This window comes from Gavialis gangeticus, unplaced genomic scaffold (assembly GCF_001723915.1).
Source record: "Gavialis gangeticus isolate Ggan-Ray unplaced genomic scaffold, GavGan_comp1, whole genome shotgun sequence".
Taxonomy (NCBI): domain Eukaryota; kingdom Metazoa; phylum Chordata; order Crocodylia; family Gavialidae; genus Gavialis; species Gavialis gangeticus.
In genome coordinates, this window is record NW_017729019.1 from 5,985,321 (window position 1) to 6,002,716 (window position 17,396).

General features: G+C 45.8%; 2 protein-coding genes across 2 annotated transcripts in view; both read left to right on the forward strand.

The window, feature by feature from the left end:
• Positions 1-6,957: 6,957 nt before the first annotated feature.
• On the forward strand, positions 6,958-13,325 carry LOC109295200 (patatin-like phospholipase domain-containing protein 1). The gene is made up of 5 exons (XM_019513898.1): positions 6,958-7,307; positions 8,351-8,583; positions 9,652-9,717; positions 10,506-10,870; positions 12,441-13,325. Exons 1-4 carry the CDS (start codon positions 7,112-7,114, stop codon positions 10,737-10,739), a joined length of 729 nt encoding a protein of 242 aa, XP_019369443.1. The 5' UTR covers positions 6,958-7,111; the 3' UTR covers positions 10,740-10,870; positions 12,441-13,325.
• Positions 13,326-16,176: 2,851 nt separating this feature from the next.
• LOC109295083 (patatin-like phospholipase domain-containing protein 1) overlaps positions 16,177-17,396 on the forward strand; it is a 34,262-nt gene continuing 33,042 nt past the window's right edge. The window contains exon 1 of the mRNA XM_019513736.1: positions 16,177-16,189. Coding sequence (XP_019369281.1) covers positions 16,177-16,189 — 13 coding nt within the window. The remainder of the gene's footprint in view (positions 16,190-17,396) is intronic.

Genomic DNA, 17,396 nt, shown 5'->3' on the forward strand with positions numbered 1-17,396 from the left:
TCTACATCTGCTTGCTTCAACATTTCCTAACCCATCTTTGGACCACATACCATGTTTGGGAAGGAAAGTGGTTGCTTTAAACCTGCAGTTAGGAGATTCAGTGCTTAGGTAGGGTTGGGAGCTGGCTTTCAATAGTAATTCTCATCTTCATCTAGGCTTCCGAGACCCTTCCTTCTATAGGGACTGGCCTGGTCTAGGAAGGCAGGGTGGGATCTGAGACTAGCTGCAGCAAGTGGGTTGAACTAATGATAGAAAAACAGAAGGCCCTGAATGCAAGAGGAAGTGCCCAGGCAGCTTTAAAACAACATGCTTTTTTTGCCAATGCAAGGAGGAAGAATTTTTTGCAGGTGATCTTTTTATTGTGTAGTTGGGAAGAGATCTAGACAAACTTTTGGGTACCAAGTACCCATCCTCAGCCATTCCCCCCCACCTCTCTCCAGGGGCAGGAAGTCAACAGGGATCATAGGATCTTGCTTGGATCCTATGAACCCTGCTGACTTCCTGCCCCTGGGGCAGGGGGCTGGACTCAATGATCCTCCAGGGCCCCTTCCAGCCCAAGTGTCTATGAAATCTATGAATTATGGTGCCTTGAGGATATTTGGGCTAGTTCACAGCCCCGCCGTGGCCTATCCAGTCTCTTATCCTGGCAACCCTGCTTCCTGGCCAGCTTCAATTCATAAAAGAGCACCAGGAAGGGATTTAAAGCCAGGCACCTGGCCGCAGCCTGCCTGGGTCATTTCTCATAGATGTGGGAGTCTCCATCTAGAGAGAAAGCAGAAAGGCAGTAGTGGGCTCTGGGAGAATCTAGTTAAGTGGATTTAATCCAAGTGCATCCCTTTCTTGGTTTGCTTGCATTGGTGATAACAGGCTGAATCACAGGGCCAAGCTGTGCACCCAAGTTTGGCTACTTGGAGGCACTTCCCAAAGGGGTGCATTTGCCTGCTATCCTACTGCCTCCTGCTCTGCCACACCAGACTCCCAGACCTCCCAGATGGAATTCAGAGGCTGCTCCCTCCCTACCAAGTCAGCACAAATTCACCACCAGCTGCTTCCTGCAGAAAAACTATGCTACTTTCTACATGTTTGGTGCTGTTGACACCCCAACCTAGCAGGGCAAAGATCTTGAGATTCCTCCCACTGTTGTGCAAGGCTGAGCACAGTCTAATCACCCCCATGTAAGCAAGCTGCCTAGCCTGGTGGCTTCTGCAGACAGGTTTTGCCCTCTGAGGAACCCTTCAGCCAGTCCTCCCAACTAAAGCACTGGCTTTGAGCAGAAAACAAGCAAACCATAACCCCCAAACTCCTCCCCCCACATCCCAGGCACCAGGACAGCCCCTTGACTCTGACAGGGGCACAGCAGCCTGGCCTCACCTTGATAACGAGCCTGTTCTGATTATAGCTTACCTTCTACTCATGCTGTTCCCTCACTCCTTAGAGGCTTTCTGTTTTCTCTCCTGGGGTTTTAAACTCCCAGTGAGTCACACCCTCCTGATCTAAATACCCTGCAGCTGAGCACTCTCAAAAGAGTGGATTGTTTCCTGTTAAAGGGACAGAGCACTCTTTTGTACCCTATTATAATGTTTGCACAAGTAGCATCTACCCAGCTTTCTGAGGACCTTCAATTGCCTCTGCTCAAAGAAATTACTGAAGAGTATTTGCATTACTTTATGGCCAGATCTAAGACTCTGCCCTGTGACCATTAGTGAAAAGAAAGGGCAAAGGAGGGGCAACTGATTCATACAAACTGTACTAAGATGACTTGGGTACTTAGATGAGAACTGGGGCACAGACTGTCTCTTGCTGTGTGTGTAATACTACCAGAAAGAAACCAGAGGAGGTTTTAGGCTACAATAGGAAAGAGATGTCTCAAGGTGGGCACTTAGCACCCAGAAGTAGAAAACACTTGCAAGTCTGCCCTTGAATTAAGTAGAAAGCCCCAAAAGAATAAACCACCTGTCAGATACATGTGCATAATTCCCTTTGACTTGCCTGGGCCCCATAAGCAGAGATCAAACCTTCAGGAATTGATTATAATGGTCACTTTTTCTTTTTTTTATCCCCCTATATGTTTGTAAAGAAGTTACTTGCAAGATGCTGAAGGAAAGCAAAAAATGAACCCCTGGCTTCTTCACTCCAGGTTTCAGTGACCTTCAGATATTGAAGGAGTTGCACAAAAACCTAGCAGAAAACTGTCACCATCTGGCTTCAGAGAGGCTTCACATTAGCCTCACATGAGTGGCAGACAGGCAGGAAGTCATCGATTTTGAGTTCTGGTCAAGGGAAGAAGTCATTTAGGCTTGATTTTTGTTATGTTTTAGAACAAAAGTAATAAGAGTAACTGCATTTATCAGGACAGCTGAATTTTTCCATATATACTTGTTCTTTGTCATGGAGCCAGTCCAGAACCATAACCCCAGTATTGGGTTAGTGGAGAAAGAACTGACTGAGCTACAAAGGCAAAGGCCCTCTTCTTAGCTCTGCCACTGATCCACTGAATGACCTTAGCCAAAACACCTCCACTCTGTGCCTCAGTTTCCCAGTCTGTGAAACAAGGAATGCAAAGCACAAAATAGCATCAGTCCCATCTTTTTCACTGCAAAATGTCTTTACTCTTCTCCTCTTCTTCAGCAGTGATCTGCAACTGCTTTATTCCTGGCCTGTATGGATGGATCCTTCCTTCCTGTGGAGGGGTGGTGAGTGTTCTTTGGCAGATATTCTGGGAGGTCTAATAACAGTGTTTGCACCAATTTGGGTCATGTTGGGACTCACAGACAAGATGGGGACAATGCTCATCTCCAGGAACCTTGATGCTTAGAGATCACATTAATTGCCAGTACCACTTTAATAATCTCTTTCACTAGTTTGTTCAGCTTGCAGAAGTACTTTTGATTTGGTCCCTCTGAAGCATGGTTCTTAAAAAACGGATATATCAAAGTCCCCTTATATTTTTTGGTTGAAATTTTAAGATGTACCTTTGTGGTACCATAATACCCCAGCATGGCTCTCATTCTCTACATAGTGAAGTAGATAACCCAATTTGGCTACTTCACTTTATAGACAGTACTTCTGCTTCTCTGTGAGGTAGTGTATCTCTATGCTGTCATCTGCCAAAGCTTGTGCCTGGTTATAGAAGAGCCTTATACCATTTGCTTAGAACTGCAACTTTCCCAACTCCAACCTCAGCCCACACTCTGAGAGAAGAGGTAGAGCTGAAGTGGTCTAACAACATACTCATTTTGGATGATCAAACCAAAGGATGGAGCTAGACTGTCCTCAGTGATGGCAGATGACTGCACAAGGAGCAAAAGTCTCAAGTTGCAGCAAGGGAAGTTTAGGTTAGATATTAGGAAGAATTCTCTCACTAGGAGGGTAGTAAAACACTGGAACAGGGTACCCAGAGAGGTGTTGGACTCTCCATCCTTGGAGGCTGTTAAGACCTGGCTAGACCAAGCTTTGGCTGGGATGATCTAGATGAGGCTGGTCCTGCTTTGAGCAGAGGGTTGGACTAGTTGTGACCTCCTGAGGTCCCTCCCAACCCTCATTTTCTATGATTCTATGATTCACCTAACTGCTCACTCATCCAAAATTCCTGCTCCAGCCATTCCCCCACAGTCCACTCTCCTTAAATCACCTTTCCATCATCTTCAAATTGACTTTCTCCGAACTGAACCTCCTCTAACCATGCACTCACTCAAAGCTCAGTTCTCTTCATCCAAGGCCCGTTCAACACAAAACAGCCTCTCTCTTCATCCTAAACATTCTGGTGTCCCTTCACATTAAAACCACTTCATGTACTGTCACCTTTCAGTAAATGGCTCATGAAACTTTTGAGTCAATGAACCTTGATCCTGGAAAGCCCTGGATTCTGTAACAGGTTAGCAACCATCTCAGCACAGACGTCAAGGAAGATGCCCTTGCTTGACCAAAAGTACTGCTGCCACCAGTCCCTCTCCCAGGTCCTCAGAACTCACTGTTTCCACCAGTCAGCACTTCTGTCATGGGCCCAAAAGCAGCGATATGCAGCCTGAAGGTGGACCCAGTGATCTGACAGTTCTCCCTGGAGTCACTTATTTCTTACTGCTCAGGCTTGGGTCTCTCAGATGTGCAGAGCACACAATACAACTTGAGGAAGGTCACTTTCTCACTTTCCAGGGCCAGGGTCATCAAGCTTTGAGCTGCCATGTGGCAATGCATCAGCCAGCCGAGATGGTCAAGAGGGGTGTGCTCACAAGACCTACAAGTACCATTCAATCCATTCAATCTGTGTCATGCATGAGGCAGGGTTTGCACAGGGAAAAATATCATGTGAACGAGTCATAGCTTCAATTCCAGGTTATGAACTGGAATTGTGCTCCCACCTACTTTAAACTCCTGCCCCTGGCACTCTCTGTTCATACTGCATGCTCCAAGGAGACAGAGAATCCTGACAATAATGCTACCAGACTCTGAAGAAAGGTTCATGGACTCGTTGCGAAGAAAAGCTTTCCAGAGGCTCAAACCTTGCCTTAATTATGGTGGATTTCTATAGTGATAGGTAAAAGGCACATCCTTGACACCAGCTTGACAAATCCACTCCCTCCTACTTGCCAAATTTCCTGGATCAATTAATAAGATATGCTAAAACAAAGTTAGGAAAAAACAGGATTTGTCTTTCTGAAAAAAAATGCTTCCAACTCTCTCATTGTTCTCATGCTTCCATGCTTTGATCCAGGGAATTTGGCAAGTAGGAGGGAGTGGATTTGTCAAGCGGGTGTCAAGGATGTGCCTTTTACCTTTAGCATGGAAGCATGAGAACAATGAGAGAGTTGGAAGCATTTTTTTCAGAAAGACAAATCCTGTTTTTTCCTAACTTTGTTTTAGCATATCTTATTAATAAAACACTAGCTCCCTAGACCCAATAATAAAATTGTCCAATCCAAGACACTGAAATGAATCCAAATGTATCCTCCAGCTCCGTCTCTTAATTATGGCAAAGATGCAGCCTTCCAGGTGGGTGCCTGCCCCAAAACCAACATCCTCATAAGGAGGAGGAGATGAGGTGAACATTGGTGTTGCTCTGTACATTGCAGTGGCACTGACAGTCCCTTTTCAGAACAATGCCTAATCCAGTGTTTCCCAACCCATGGGTTGCAACCCAAAAGTGGGTTACAAGAACATATGAAAGGGTCACAAAGAAACTTTAAAATGGATCAGCAAACTTTAAAACTGGATTCTCCTTTAAAGGAGAAAAACATGGGAAACAGTGGCATTTCACTTGCAGACTGGCAGAGGTCCAGATTGCAAGGGGCTGCTTGGAGCTGCTTGTCCCCCGCCCCACACACACAGACACACCCCACACACCCACTCCTTGCCCCACACACTGTGGGGCTGGATCCGGGGGGCGAGGGGCAGTGGGTCGGGACCAGCCATCTATGTTTACAAATGGGACCTGATACAAAAAAGGTTGAGAACCACTGTTGTAATCAGTCTGGCTCCGTATCAATATTCAGTGAAAGTTCCTGCCCCTAAGAGACAACTCTTCTGAAATTTCCCTGTGTCACAATCACAGGAATTATCTTGCCCATACTTTTAGATGTGTTATTCATCTTTATACAACTCTCATTTCTACCCTGTTCAGGTTTCGTCATCACCAATGTCTTTCCAAATAGTTTTCACAGTCAGATCTGCCCATGCAGACATGAGGTTTTGCAGCTGAGGCAATGTGTTTAAGTGGACCATACTGGTCACAGAGGCAATTCTCTTCCTATCTGCTTTTCTATCATCACACTCAACCTGTTTAAAACTTGGTCATTTGGAGCTAAACTGGTCTTACCTGGCACAGTTGGAATTGCCCTGTAAATTTCCAAAGCTGGGAAGAGCCCTTCCTGTCCTAGAATTCGTTGAGCTCTTGGCATACATTTTTCAGCATCTCCATTCAGTCAAGACAAGCATTTATCTGACAGACACTGTAATGAATGTGTCAGTTGGGTGTCTGCAAGGATTCGGTGCTGGCGGAAGGGTGCTTCCAATACACTCATCAGTAGCACTCCATCCATTTCAATGGGAAGTGAATAAGGACATCAGAGCATAGGACTAGAAGAGGGGCTCCTTGGCCATCAATCCATTTATGCACATTGTGAATCCCCCAAATCACCACTTTAACCCCTCACCCACAAATAAAAGGAACACTATCTGAACAAGAACACCTAATGCCATGCCACAGGTAAAAGCAAAAGTGATGAAGGGACTAGCAACAGTGAATGCATTGGAAACTGGCATCTTTAAAGTCTTGTCTGGTAACGATCAGCCATTATTTGTAACTAGTCCCCTTGCAGTTTCCTCATAAGTTCATACATTCTTGAACTCAGCCATTCCATCCACTCTCACAGGAATAATCAGTATGCAAGGCCCAATTCTCACACGCCAGCATGGTGCACGAGAACTAATAGTGAATCCAGGACAGTGAAAAGCAAGGGAAGTGGGAAGAGCTCCCCATGAACGTGGCCAGCAAATAAATCCAGAGCTCTTGGCAGTGAACCAGTGGCGAGAGGGGGTCCAGTCCTCTGCTTTCAAAGACAATCCTTAAGCAAAGGAAACTCCCATATTGTCACCCAAAACCCTCACCCACACTTACAAGAAACTATATCTGAACACCCTAGAATAGGTCAAGGCAAGGGAGATGAGGACACAGGTCATTAGAGTTTGCTAGAAAAATCCTATCCTGGAAATCTTCTCTGCCATAAGAGCCATAAAGAGATCTGAATTGCCATCTGTATTGCCAACAAGAAGAGGCTGTGACTGCACAGGTTGCACCATACAGGCTGGGATATTCATGAGTGAAGAAACATCTATGTAACAAAATTTACACCTGGCTTAAATGAACCAGGTACAAACACTACATGTCCCAACTCCACCTAAGCCTCCCCTCAATGATCCCTTTTAGCACATTCACAGCTCAAGGGCATTTTCAGACCAAACTCAGGGCAGCAGTCTGTTGTGAGGACAGGAGCATACCTCCTGAGCACACTTCTGTGCCTCTGCTACACTCTGATACAAAGTGATTAGCACCACCAAGCCCCACGCTCCTGGCCAGCTTGTACCCTGCTGCCACAAACTCACAGCACAACTAAAGATGGCAGAAGAGGATGCAAAGCACGTGCCTTTCTCTATTTTTTTTAAAGGCTGTGGATTCCTGATGTTTTATCAAATGGGAGTAATGAAAGCTCTACAGGAACTGGCCCCTGAGATACTGAGATCAGCATCCAAGATCTATGGGACATCCTCCGGAGCACTTATAGCCACATTAGTGACTTGTGGGTGTGAAATAGGTAAGAAACACCTGGTTGAATTTACTCTGTGTCGTATTGTGCTTTTTAAAGGAAAGTCAATGGACAGGTCTAAGAGTACTGACTGGAGCATTCATTAGGAAATAGGAAAACACAACCCAAGCAGCCTAGAAACAGCAATGGTCGCACTTTCTACTAAGGTGCCACGGTTCTAGTTATGTATAATAGTAGGTACCCATTAATAGTGCTATCGATGCTATGTAGTCTTACAGTAATAGTATCCTGTAGCGTTCAAGATGAGAGAATATGTTAATTAATTCTTATGGCATCTACCGGCTGATAAACCCAAAGCCTTATAGGTTTTGTTGCTTTAATACACAGCCATTGGACTTCATCTGCTGTAATAAAAGCCTTCATCATCCCCCAAAATGTCAAGTTTCTTGCCCCTGCACTGTTACTTACCAACTTTGGTAAAATCATTTTTTAACCTTCCTAACCAAACCTCAAATACACTGAGCTCCCTACATTTCTACATACCAGCCACATTCTCCAGAATATTAATAACACCGGTGGCTCTTGTTCTAGGCTCTTCTGTTTCCCACCTTCTCAGAGCCAGGACAATATCTACCGCACTCAGCTTCTCCGAAGGGATGGAGGCACCATAAACTTTGTAAACAATGCCCACTCGCTAGAACACAGGCAGGGATAGTTGGGCAGGGACCAGCTTGTCCAAAGAGCTCTGGACCAGATCTTCAGGTGCTCTCAGCACCCACCATCAAGGCCATCTTCTCAAAAATGCTCACCACCCAAAGGAACTGAGCTCCTCAATGAATCCAGCCCCACCTCTGAATCTTCTGTCCAGGCTTAGCAGCACCCTGACCCTTAACCCAGGAACCTCCTTCATACTAGCCAGTGCAGTCAAATGTAGCAGGCCTAACACCAACAACTGCTGTTGTGGTTTCCAATACAAATGATTTATTCACATATCACAGACTTCTCTGTCTTTGGTACTCACAGACCGAAAGGCAAAACTTGCTCCCGTATGGCTGCATGATCTGCTAAGCATGGTCACTTTTTCGTTCTAGATGCAGTGTTTGGTTATATGACTGAAACCGTGAAAAATATGGAGGGTTCAATCCTTGGGTACCTGTATCCAAATAATAAACTAATCCTGAATATACAGAAGGCATTAGAAAAATGTCTGCCAGATAACGCTCACCAGCTCGCTTCAGGGATACTGCACATTTTTCTTACTCAAGTTTCAGGTATCCAAAATGTTGTGGTATCCAAGTTCAGCTCCAAGGAGGAGATCATTCAGGTAAAAGCTGCTTTCTGAGTTTGGAGTAAAAGGAATTGAGAGTCCGAGAAGCTCCTTCACAGAGGTATAAAGGGAATTATACTGGTGTAATGAGAGGCATAATGCAAGCCTTGATCCACAAAGACCCTTTGACAGTTTATTTCATTTTGGACATACTAATGTTTTGAGCATGGGAAGTAGCCAGGTCAGTCCTTGGTGTCAAGCAGGACAGTGGCCATGGCTTATGGAACAGCAGAGGCTGCCCTACACCTACTATCCCCTCTTTACCCTTTGAAGTCAGAGTCCAAGGGCCAAGCCAAGTCCCAAATGTTAACTGACTCAATGGTTGTAGCTTCTGCCAGAGAGCAATAGATTAAAGCTGTTGCTCTCACGATTGCGTCCCTTAGCCTTTCTCCAACCAAGAAGTACCCAACAGACAGTGGGGGTCAGGGGTTTGAGGCACCCTAAATTCACCTTACTTTGGAGCTTGCAACGTTATAGTATTTTATAGGAGCTACCCCACCACAAGTAGCCCCACCACGTTGCCACCAAGCTCTCCAGGCGGTTGCAGATCATGGTCCTATCCAGAGTCAATTAGCAACAGGTGAGTACCAAGATAAGATGAGGTTCCCCTACACATGGGACAAGATCACAGTTGAGTACAGAGGTAAAAGAGAAATTCCAAGGAGAACAGCAGCCAGGACCTGGGGGTTACAGTGGGCAGGCTGCCCAGAGACATGGTGGGATCTCCATCCTTCCAGCTTTATAACAACCAGCCATACAAAGCCTTGGCTTGGATGATATAGTTGGAGCTGCTCTTGCTTTGAGCAGGGGGTGAACTAGATGTGACCTCCTGAGGTCCCTCCCAACCCTCATTCTCTATGATTTTATGATTCAGGAGCAGGCTCTCAATGAGCTTCCCTCAGTGAGCTCCAACCCCAACATAGAAGGTTTCAAGCCAAAGGCTTGTCAGCTTGACCCATCACTGGCAAATTGGGAGGCAGCATGCAGAATTAACCCCCTCATGAATTACACATGCTACTCTCCATACCACGTTCCTATATCTCTCTGTGCTTCCTTTCCCCACAGGCAGTGACCTGCAGCTGCTTCATTCCTGTCTATAATGGGTACATCCCTCCCTCTTTCCAGGGTGCGGTGAGTATCCTTGGCTGAGACCCAGGGAATCTCTCGGCTGCTGCCAGTGGCTTTTGTGATCAACACAGATAAAAAAAAAATCAGGAATCTGACCCTTAAGCCCTCCCCATAGTTCCTCCTCATCTGATTTCTAGCGGAGCCAGGAGCCTGTGAACACGGGTCAGGATTTTAGTTAATTACTGATAAGGGTGCTCCCTCCTGCTACCACAGGTCCCTCCATCTCCAAGACCTTTCCCATGGAGATCCAACTCCCACCACACTTGGTGTCCAAGCCTATCCTTACAGTCTTCCAGAGCAGAATGACATCTGGATGGCAAACTGGATAACCAGGGCATAGTTATGTTTTGTAGATATGAGGGAAAAATCTTAAAGCAGCCCCTTCCCTCGAGTTGCATGCCCAGATGAAACAGCTGGTTCCCCTGTAGGGAGAAAGAGTAGAAGGAAAGTTCCTCCCTCAGAGACCTTGGTATCTTGGACACAGCTGGTGGACAATCAATTAGATGGGAAGCGAACGTGGGGGAAGATGCAACAGGGAAGGAATGAAGACTTGCAGAGCTGCACAAGCACCTCACTGCTTGCTGGACCTTAGTTGGCTACCTGAGATTGAGAGGCCTACCCGAGGATGGGAGTCCTAAGGCCAGAAGGGTGCAAGATGAGACAGTGGCTGTCTGGAATGCACAACAGCGCTGGTCTCCAACAAAACCCAAAGAAAATGAGATTGTCAGAGGTGCTAGCCAATGACTGATAGCTGTTACCTAACACAGGTATTGTGCCGGTTTTTTTTCTAGTGCTATATTGATGGAGCCCTCAGTAACCCAGAGGCTTCGTTCCACAGATCCATGATTACAGTGTCTGGGTTTGCATTTGACAATGACATCTGCCCAAGGGATAATCCAGGCACTTACCTCAGTGTGTACATGTTGCAGCAGGTATTTCAAATGTCACCAGAAAACTTCAAAAGGCTGGTCTGTTGTCTTTTTCCACCCAGCCATCTGGTGAGTAGCAATCAGAAATTGATATAACCCTAGAATTACCGTCTGCTGTGTGGGTACAACAAGCATTGTTTACAAGCCTGACATCTTTTCTCCGTAGGCGTTACATGAGTTCTTTTTACAAGGGTATCATGACGCCGGCTTCTTCTTGGAAAGAAATAGTAAGTATTACACTGAGTGGGGACAGAGAAGAGATGATATTCCCTGAGGGTGGCCAGACAAGAATTTTAGTTCATAAAAGTCTCTGCATCTTACAACTGACTAGGAGCCAAAACTGCATTGGTTGCCCACTAGGGCTGTGCAAAGCTTCGATCCCTGATTCAATTCGGTGGAGATATGGCCCAGTTAGGTGTCCGAATCTCTGAATCCAAATTGAATCAGAGGATCCATAGTTTCACAATAGTTTCATAGTAGGTAGGGTCAGGAGGCACCTGAACAGGTCATCTAGCCTGACCCCCTGCCACAGGCAGGAATGAATGCTGGGTTCGCAAGACCCCAGACAGGTGATCATCCAACCTCCTCTTGAATTTGCCCAAGGTAGGGGCGAGAACCACTTCCCTGGGAAGTTGGTTCCAAATTTTGGCCACCCTAACTGTAAAAAATTGCCTTGTGATCTCTAACCTAAACCTATTCTCTCTCAGCTTATTACCATTGACCCTTTAATTTCTCCAAATTGAATCAGAACCCTCTGAATTGATTCAGAGAGATCTAGAAAGATTCAGACATTTGGACACAGACAGCTTTAAATGTTTATTCTCCATACCTCTAGGTAGCATGGGCTTGTGACTGCTGCAATGCTGGGGTGCATGGAGTGTCCCACAGGAGCACGGGGGGCTCCCCAGCATGCTCGGCAGCATACCCAGAAGTTGACAAGAAGCAGCATGCGGGGGGGACCCCTGCATCCCTCCAGTTCGGTGACTGGTGCCTTCTGGGTCTGAAGGGGTGGGTCCCTGGGGCCCTCCTGTGGCTGATCGCTGAGCCAGGGAGGCAACCCCCCCTCCCGGCAGACCCAGAAGTGGACTGGAATTACTTCTGGCCCACTTCCAGGTTTGCCGCCAAGCACGTGGAGCGCCCCCCACACTCCTGTGGGATGTTCCATGCACCCCAGCATCACAGCAATCAGGAGCCACTCCTGCTACTTCAAGATATGTAGAAAAAACTTTTAAAGCCATGTCTGTGTCCGAATCAGCATCGAATCTTCAGATTCAGATTCGGCCAAATCGAATCAGGGACAGTGATCCAAATCAACAAATCGAATCACTGTCTCTGATTCAGGCCAAATCCAAATCCAAATTGAATAGGGCCCACTTCACACACCCCTATTGCCAACTACCAGTCCCATCTCTATTATGGGAAGCAATCCCAGCAGCCCCTGCTTCTGCTGTTGCTATGGCAGCAAGTGCTGACCAAACAAGTCTATCACTGAGCGTGTTCTGCTCACGTGCAAGCTCCATAGGGGGAAGAAGGATGGGAGGTGAGAAGCAGATCTCTAACACAATATTGGAGAGTGGGCCTTTTTGGTGAATTTTGCACACTTCAGCCAGGGAGCTGTAAACATTTGCACGCCCCATGGTAGTATGTTTTTTTATAAAGCTACACACTTCGTAACACTACAAGAAGAATGTGTGTCCAGGGTCCAAGGGTATGTATCAGTCTCCTGAGTTACAGTTGGTTATCACACAGCTCTGAGTATTTGTGAGGACTGAATCTTTCTATTCTCCTTTCTAACAGGAGAGTTTGGTATAGATTATCTTGCCAGGAACACGACACTCCCATTAGCCAGCGAGTCCCATAAGAAACACTTGTCCCAGACCAGTGGAGGGTCTTGGAACAAGAAACCATCAACAAGGATCCTCACTTCCACTGATGCAGCATACAAGGACCTCACCAGACAGCATGGAGCAATGAGCAGGGCAGAGAATGAAACAGAGGAGAAAACACAGCAGTTGCCCCTATACTGAGACCAAGGTAGAGGATAATCAAGATCGCTTTTATTCCTCTGGTTCTTGACAATCAAGTAACAGTGACATTAGGATCCACGTGAGCACAAGTCCCAGTGAAGGTCAGGGTCAGTGTGTGCTCCCAAATTCATTAGGGCAGCCTTGGCAATGTTCTCTTGGGATCATTGCTTATTCACACCTGACTTTCCTGATCAAGAATGTGCTCAAAGCCACAGCCCCCTATTACACACCTTATGTTTGAAAGGAGACATTGGGGTCAGCAGACCTGTCCAAACTACGTCCATTGGCGCACACACTTCTATTGTTAATGCTCTTTTTGCTTACAAACACTTGGACATAATTTTTTTAACCTTTCTAGCTTATAAAGACAGAAATAAATCTTCGCTAGGGCTTAGCAGATACAATTTGTTCCTGATTTTTCATAACTTCTAGGGAACACACACTTCTAATGTAAATGCTCTTTCTACTCACAAGCCCTTGGCCCTCTATGAGCTTACTTCATCTCTCTGCGTCTCCAGCCTTTCCTGAATATGAATGTACAGCATTTTAGTTAGACAAGTGTGCAAGCAGCATGGACACTTCTCTCATCTGATGCCTTGCTTATCTGCACTTATATTCAACTGCTTCTTAATACATTTAAATGAAACCAATGTGAGCCAGGTTGTAACCAAGATTTTCTAGTTTTCCATCATCTTGCATAAAATATTATTCACCCCAAAATGAAACATTGGTGCATGTGCCAAACCTGCATTTCAGATTTCAGATTTTATTTTTTAATCCAATCTCCTCTCGCCTATGGAGCACAACTCAATAAAGGAGCTCAGCCACGTCAAAGATTGAGACGGCTGGGTTGTTTTGTTGTTATCCTTTTGGGGGTTATCCAGCCCTCTGGAGCCCCTGACCATGAATGGCATCATACTTTTCCTGGGATGACTGGTGGAGGTCCTTCCCACAAATCTCAGGAACACTTCAGGTGATTCCAGTGATTATGTTCCATTTAGGTTGTGAAAGCGTGAACCTTCAAGGAAGGGAAGGTTGCCTTAGAAAATGGTATATAAAGGTTTGTTTTCCGGGAATTCTCTTATAGGAATATCTATATATATCTGCATTAGAATGGTTCAGGATGGGCGGCAGGGGTTATCTGATTTCTAAGCATCTGGGTAATACAGTCACACAGTTTCTCGCAGCCTTGGAAGCAGACAGGCTGTCTAACACAACAAGGCCAACAAGGACACATAGTCTGGAAAACAAAGGGAGCATGTACAAAATAGCACAAAATAAGGTGGCACCAGGTAACAAAAGCCCAGAGCAGCAGGGCCTGAGTCCTGGTTTTGGGGGAATAGACTACATTAGGAGAAGGTCTGGAAAGACCAAATTTGTATATGTAAATGTGATGAGCTTGGAACATGCTGATAACACAGGACATGGATGCATGACAACCATCCAGTGATAACCATGAATGCAGAGTCATCATGTGTCATCAGGAGGGAAGGAGAACACAAAAACAGAGCCTTGAGAGTAAGAAAAGGTCCCTCCCCATCATTCTCCCCGAGAGGGGTCCCCCTCCCTGTCCCCCAAGGAACGGTGCCTGAAGCCACCATGGACAGAGGGCACACCACCAACCTGTTTCATCCACCCCACTGAGGGGGAGTGCTAGCCTCGGCATCCCACCTACATACTGCTGACATCTGATACCTAAAAGAGAGCCTAAGAATGAAGACTGCAACCTGGTCAAATGAACTTTGACTCTGATGACAGCCCTAGGATTTGATAGAATATAGAATTGCTCCACTGTCTGTATTACTCCTTTTCTGTTATCACTGTGTATCAATAAATTTGCCTATTATCGAATGGAAAGGTCATGGTCAGTCTGAGGGTGGGTCTCCCCCTAGAACAAGGCCTCTGGATCCAAAATCCAGACCCAACAACCATCACAACCTACCTGGAGCCCCACAGGGAACAGCACATATCCTCTACCTGCCTTCTCCAACCTGAACCCAGAGCAGCTGGTATCTTTAAGAACCCAAGAAGCCGTTCCACTGCCAAGCCCTATGCAGGGCTTGCAATCTGCCCCAAGACAGAGGCTCTGGAGACAAAACAAAGTGTAAGCTGCAGAAATGAGTCACAGCCTTTCATGTGCTGCTGGGAGCGGCTCAAATTCAGTGACAGGAACTGATTTTGATTACAATAGTCAAAGCAGGCCAGTTCCTATCATACAACCCTGCTGTAAGTTGCCTGGGAATAAAGGAAAGCCGGTTGTTGAATAAAATAACAGAATCACAGAACAACAGGTGTGGGAGGGACATCAAGAAGTCACATCTAGTCCAAGCCGCTGCTCAAGGCAGGATCATCCCTGCCAAGTAGTTTCCTCACACACTCATGAAAACATCATGACCAGCACTCACATTGTTACAAGACACAAGATCCAAAAGCTCAGAAACATGTTAACTTGGTTAACTTCCACTCAGCTTCATCTCAAACATCCTATACCTCATCACCTCTAAGTTACACAGGAAAGCAAACACATAGTTAATATATTTGCTTAATTACTTTCATTTTGTAACTTGTCAGATGAAGATATGACCCACATGACTTAGGCTGTGGTATCTGGGGTTTTGTTTTTGGGGAAAAGGAGAGGAGAGCAGGAGGACACCTAGGGCAGAAAACCATTTCACCTGGTAGAAGACCAAAGTGTGGCTTGTGGTTTAGTCTCGCTCTTTGGCCAGTCTTTAGGGGCAATTCTAAATCCAGCACTGCATGAGCAGGTGTCCTTATTATACAACTAGGGAGGTGCTAGTGCTCCTCTGCTATTTCACCCCAAACCTCTCCTAGGGGAAAATGGTGACTGGTCTGCCCCCCAGTTGATACCATAGGGGACATATTCAGAAATTTGAAGTACCCAGTGGATCCCAGCTTCAGGGATGGGGCAGCCCTGGTGAGGGACAGAGTCACTTTGTCTCAGCCACTTGGATGCAGCCTCCCCACAGAGGAGCTGCCAAAGGAAGATTGACTTGGCCGTCAAGGAAGCATTATTGTTGGACGAGGAGAACCTGGTCACACTCTCAAGGAATGCAAGATGGACAGTGTTGACCACCATCACATGCACATTGTGTGTGTGGTGCCTGGTCACTAACACATGGGAGTACTGAAGGGGCTTCTTGTGGCTTATAATCCACACTATCCAGGACTTGTGGGATGTTGTCTAGGCAGAGCTTTCTGCAGCTGCTGCAGAGTGTCTCTGGGAAGTGAGCAGGACCCCAAGTGTCATGCGGCTGGAGTGGAATGGTCCAGAAGAGGTATGCTGCCCTCCCAGTGCATCTATTGGAGGGACCCAATGAAGTAGTATCACATCCAGAAATGCACAGATGTCTCCCTATTTTTTAAATGGGACAGTTAGTCCCCATGGGGGTGGGAGAAGAAAGTATAATAGTGCAAACTCACTCTTTAATCCTCCCCTGGCATTATACTATGGGAGGAATTCTAGTACACCCTTGTAGCCATGTAAAATGGAGAGTGCTGGTAAGTGCAATGAAGATGACCAATATTTAAGAGCCATTCTATACATACAGTGGGTCCATAAATGGCCCCATTATAAGCAGAGGGGGATGGGTAGTTATCCACAGGGTAAGAGTCTATGGTGTGTCTGCTCTCCCATACACAGGCCACAAGGCAGGATAGGAGCAGTAGGAGTTAAAAGGTTACAGATCTAAAGCTCTTTGGAAGACAACAGGAAGCATCAAAACATTTGAAACCTATTCAAGAACATCCAGAGGTAGCCAGAATCATTCCAGGTTTAAAACAGGCAAGGGAAGCATGCAGCGCAGTTCAAATGAGTCTGGTACAGTAAGTACAAAAGGAACGAGGGAATGTTGTGAATACATTAATAAAATAGCAATTGAAAGATGCATGGCACCAAAGATATGTGCTTAGTTGATGATCAGGAACATAATTGGTTCCTAGTTGCAGATCAGCAATATGATTGGTAAAAGGGCTTCTCTAATGCATAAATACTTACAAGATATCAGAAAGATGGCATAAAAGCACACTTTGGATTTGTGTTTAACCCTGTACTATCACTGCAGTCAACAGCCAGCTTGATTACCCAGCTGAGAGCATGAATTTATTTCTTTGATTCCTACATTTCCTCCCCAAGAAAGGCACAGAGTAGCTTAAAATACAAGACAAAAATGATAGAAATGGAATTAAATCCTCAAAGACAAAGGAGCAGCAAAACAACATCCCTCAAATCCTCAACATTTAAAAGCAATCCACCTCACCCCACTAAGTTTAAACTCACTGGATAGCTGCATGCTTATTTGAACCACATTGTGGAAAGACCTAACCAGCCCTTGGAAGTAACAACACCAAGCAGGGCCCTAGTTAGCTCAGCTCTGGACTGATACATTCTGGGTATGTCTACATGACATGCTAAATGCTCAGCAGACTAATTCTACTGCACATTAGCATGTCATGGCAAAAGCCATGCTAATGCACTAATACACAGTACACTTAGTTCACCATGCATGAGCATCACTAATAGACCATGTGCTGGTGCTACTGCACTGGTTACTGCATATTTAGTACCTGTTGTTATAAGTACTAAACTTATTGCGTAGTAACAATGGTGCATTAATGCATGTGTAGACACCCCCACTGAGAGGCAGAACCTGTGCTCCTTTCATAACATCACTTCAGCAGTTGGAACAGGTTTCTCAACCTCTCCAAG